The 4,017-nt window shown below is 35.3% G+C and overlaps 1 protein-coding gene across 1 annotated transcript; it reads left to right on the forward strand.

Moving 5' to 3' along the window:
- Positions 1-283: 283 nt before the first annotated feature.
- LOC125021416 lies at positions 284-3,255 on the forward strand. The gene is made up of 5 exons (XM_047607480.1): positions 284-341; positions 666-992; positions 2,063-2,350; positions 2,428-2,547; positions 2,656-3,255. Exons 1-5 carry the CDS (start codon positions 284-286, stop codon positions 2,745-2,747), a joined length of 885 nt encoding a protein of 294 aa, XP_047463436.1. The 3' UTR covers positions 2,748-3,255.
- The last annotated feature ends 762 nt before the right edge of the window (positions 3,256-4,017 follow it).

Genomic DNA, 4,017 nt, shown 5'->3' on the forward strand with positions numbered 1-4,017 from the left:
TCAGACTACAAGTCGCCTAAAAAGAAGACGAGCATATCTCCGCCTTCTATCAGCAGAGAATTCACAGGTCGTTTCATAAACGAGAACAAGGGAGCGATCACACCACTGAGAGAGCGGTGAGTGAACGCTTTGAATTTCAGCGTAAATATGTTGGCATGTTCTTGTTTCCTTTTCCACCTATGTTTACTATTATAATATCGTTATACTATTAGACTGTTTTTACTCATTTTCAGCATCAAAAAGTGTATTTATATCTGAATGTTTTCCTCCATGCATTACAGAAATGATGTTTTCCGTCTACATGATCATCGCTGTCCTGGCGGCAGAAGCTCTGACAAAAGGTACAAAAGTGAAACAAGACGATCTGCTGAGCTCAGTTAGAACGGATTTAATCTTGATTTATAGTTAAAGTGGAAATTGTCTTGTATTTACTTTCCCTAAAACTAATTTCACACTTTAACATTGAAGACATCTTGCTAATAATAATAATATTAAATTTAACTTGTATTGACCACTCTAACTACTCTACATATTGACAATCTCAAAGTGCCACAACTCTACAAAAAGGACAATAAAAATTCTTAAAAGGAAGATCCTCTAAAATACACACAGTAAAAAGCTGTGATGTATTTTACATTGAGCATTTTCCTTTTTGTTCCTTTCAGGCTCTATTGAATGTAATTTCCTTCAGTGTAATGGAACTTGTCAGTGTCGTGCAGCAGCAGGACAGCCGCTGATCTTTCATCTGACAAATAAAGTAGATACTTCCCTTATTTTGATGAAGGACGACAAGGACAGGATTTTAAAAAGAGAAACGCGTGGAAAGACAGTTAAAATATCTGATGAATACAAAAAAGAGTTTGAAGACTTAAACAATGGAAAAGTCAAACTCAGAAATGCTGCAAAGAAACACTCTGGAAATTACCTGCTGGAAGAACATGGATCTGATGGAGTTTTACAGAGAAATGTCACTGTACATCTGGAAGTACAAGGTAGGTAAAGTATGTTTTGTGTTGTGTCTAAAAACGTATAAATTAAAACACTTACTAAACTCTAAATTTAAAGTATAGTGATGACTAAATATTAGTTTTTAAGTAGATAAATATGCATATGCACCGGAAAATAAACCCAGCTTCAAGAGAAGAAAGAAGCGCTATGAGACTGGGTTTAGTAGAGGCCTAGTTAAACTAACACAGAAGAGAACTAGTGACATAATTTATTCATTATATTTTTATTATCATTATTCTCATTTTAGCACTCAAATAGAAAAAATGAAAATATTTTTTATATATATATTTGTAAAAGGAAAAAATATGTCAAGAAAATCCTAACACTGAATTAACGTCTGAGAATTACTCAGAATTCAGGGAAACCGACAAAAAAAGGTTCTTCTTTACATGTTGCACTTTTATGTGATTTTCCAAAAATGCAAAATATATTATTAAAGCTAGATTAAACATAAAAAACTAAATAAATGCCGCATTTGCTGGTGATAATATTTGGTGAGTGAAGAGTTTTTGGAACATTGAAAGTCTACAAATAAAGTTGTACTATATCTACATGAACTGGAACTTAAAATAGACCCAGCTTGTAATTACAGCACTGTGAGACTGAGTTTAGTAGTGGCCAATGAATAGTTAAACTAACACAGAAGAGAATTAGTGACATAACCTATTATCTTGATTCTCATTTTATCACAAAAATAAAATAAAATACAAAAATGCCTTATTTTTTATTTGTAAAAGTAAAAGTAAATATGTCATAACAACGAATTAAAGTCTGCGAATTACTCACAATTCAAGGAAAAAAAATAATAATATAATAATATTATTAAAATAAATGCTGCATGAATTAATAATATAAATGCTGCATTTGCTGGTTGGAGTTGTGACGTTTTAGAAGTCTACGGTAAAGAAGAACACGCCGTTTAAGACATATAGACAAAGACAATGTATGAAACAAATGAGCTTTCACATTATAACACTGAATTTCTACGAATTATTACTCTAAAATTTAACTTGTAGGTAGTAAATGAATATAACTGTGCGTGTTTTTTTTCCAGCTCCTGCGTCTAAACCAGCCGTGTCTCAGACGTGTTTGTCATCAGAGCAGATGAAGGTCAGCTGCTCCTCTGAGGGAGATAGAATCGAGTCCACTCTGACCTTGGACGGTCAGTTTCTGATTCAAACCAGAGACCAAAGACAATCACTGAGCAGCTGGCTAGACACCAAATCCAGTGTTTGGAGTGTAAGCATTAACTTATACGGCCAGCTGACTGGAAACTTGAAGTGTGAGGTTAAGAACAACGTCAGCAGAGATGAAACGGTTCTTCGTCTGGAAGCTTGTAAAGGTACAAGTACAAGAAATGAGTTATAAAGTGTATTCATAGAAATTACCATGACGGTGTTTAATACTGTTGTTTTCTAGATGTTTCCACCTTTGTCGTCGTGGCTGTAACAGTCAGTGCTGTCATGCTCCTTCTTTTTGTGGCTTTGTGTCTTTATATATATCATCGTAAAACAATGAGACCCACACCTGTCAATGTCGGTAAGTCAAAATGTAAAAACTTACTTTAATATATCCATTTTAACACAACTGGAAGATATATTTGACATCATTTCTTTTTATTTATTTTGTTTGTTTGTTTTTGAACAGATCGTTCTGAGGATGAAATTGTCTACACAGATGTTCAAATCAGAGGAAACACAAGAAAAGACGAAGACGACCAACCCCAGAACGCAACATGATTTTATTCCTACAACATTGTTAGTGTCTGTTTTATCGTGTTAACTTGAATTTTCAATTTTCTAAGTTTGGATATTAATAAAATGTTTGCACTGACAAATCCATGAAACTAAATCATCCCTCAGGTAACTTAGAGCTGAAGGCCTGTTAGCGTTTCTGTTTCTGTTTTTTTTAGCGTTAAGATGAAAGCAAAATTACTCAAATGTAAAAATCTTCTTATTCATTTAATACTATTTACTATTACTATTTAATACTATTTACTGAATTCCTACTGTCATGTCAAAGGCACTGACACGATAACCTCCTGTCCCTTCGTATATTAGTCAGTAAGAAACTTAGACATTTTATTTTGTGTGTGTATGCAGCAAAAATACAGTCTTGTGCTGCGTAGCCAGACGTTTAGTTTACTTACAATTCAACTTGAGATGTGCTGGGACTGAAGAATGTAGCCTTGAGATGGAAGGAAGGCTGGAGCGTATGGGTCAGCTCTTGACCTTGTAACAGATTCACAGGTTTGTGGGAACTGATTAAAAAATAAAAACAAAAACATTAATCTATGTTAATCTTTGGCACATGATCTGACATTTATATAACTGACATTTTCATTCTTCACTTATTTTTTTATGCATTCAATGCCATTTTTTTTTTTAAATTACTACCAAGGAGCTTCTGTAAGGTTAAGCTGCAAAAGACCTGTAGGGAACGTTTTTGACCACATGATGGAGCCAAAAACTCATCTCATCTTCTACTACTGCTTGATGCATCAGTTGTGTAAGAGTCAGCTCTAAGAATCGTTCTTTGAAGTGAATGACCCGAGTCGCCATCTTGGATGTTTAAACAGCTCCCTCTCTGATGGTTATCCAATTTGCAGGGGATTTGTGAAACCCCGGCCAATCCCACGTCAGCTACGGCATACACCCATCTACATAACAGAGACACTGCCACTTATCCTCACTAGGGTCTCAGGGGTTTCTGGAGTCTATCCCAGCTGTCATCGTGTGAGATGCGGGGTACACCCTGGACAGGTTGCCAGTCAGCTGTTAACATGTGAGGTGATTTATTCCCACCTGATGATTACATGCACCTCTACTTTTAATCAGAACGGCCGTCTTACAGACATGTGACAAACTGATGAAAACACCAGTGACTGACCAAAGATGGACGTCTCTGTCTAATCAGCAGTAGTTGCTTTAGTTTTTACAGTTTTATTATTGAAGCCACGATTCGGAAAGTTCGTGGGGTCATATTCACTTTTGCTATTGTATTGTTTGG

This window comes from Mugil cephalus, chromosome 15 (assembly GCF_022458985.1).
Source record: "Mugil cephalus isolate CIBA_MC_2020 chromosome 15, CIBA_Mcephalus_1.1, whole genome shotgun sequence".
NCBI classification, from domain to species: Eukaryota; Metazoa; Chordata; class Actinopteri; order Mugiliformes; family Mugilidae; genus Mugil; species Mugil cephalus.

Bases quoted from the DNA above. Each gene is read 5' to 3' on its own strand.
- LOC125021416 (XM_047607480.1), top strand. From the start codon at position 284: ATGATGTTTTCCGTCTACATGATCATCGCTGTCCTGGCGGCAGAAGCT. The intron at 2,351-2,427 runs GTACAAGTACAA...GTTGTTTTCTAG, and splicing joins TCGTCTGGAAGCTTGTAAAG to ATGTTTCCACCTTTGTCGTC. The intron at 2,548-2,655 runs GTAAGTCAAAAT...GTTTTTGAACAG, and splicing joins ACCCACACCTGTCAATGTCG to ATCGTTCTGAGGATGAAATT.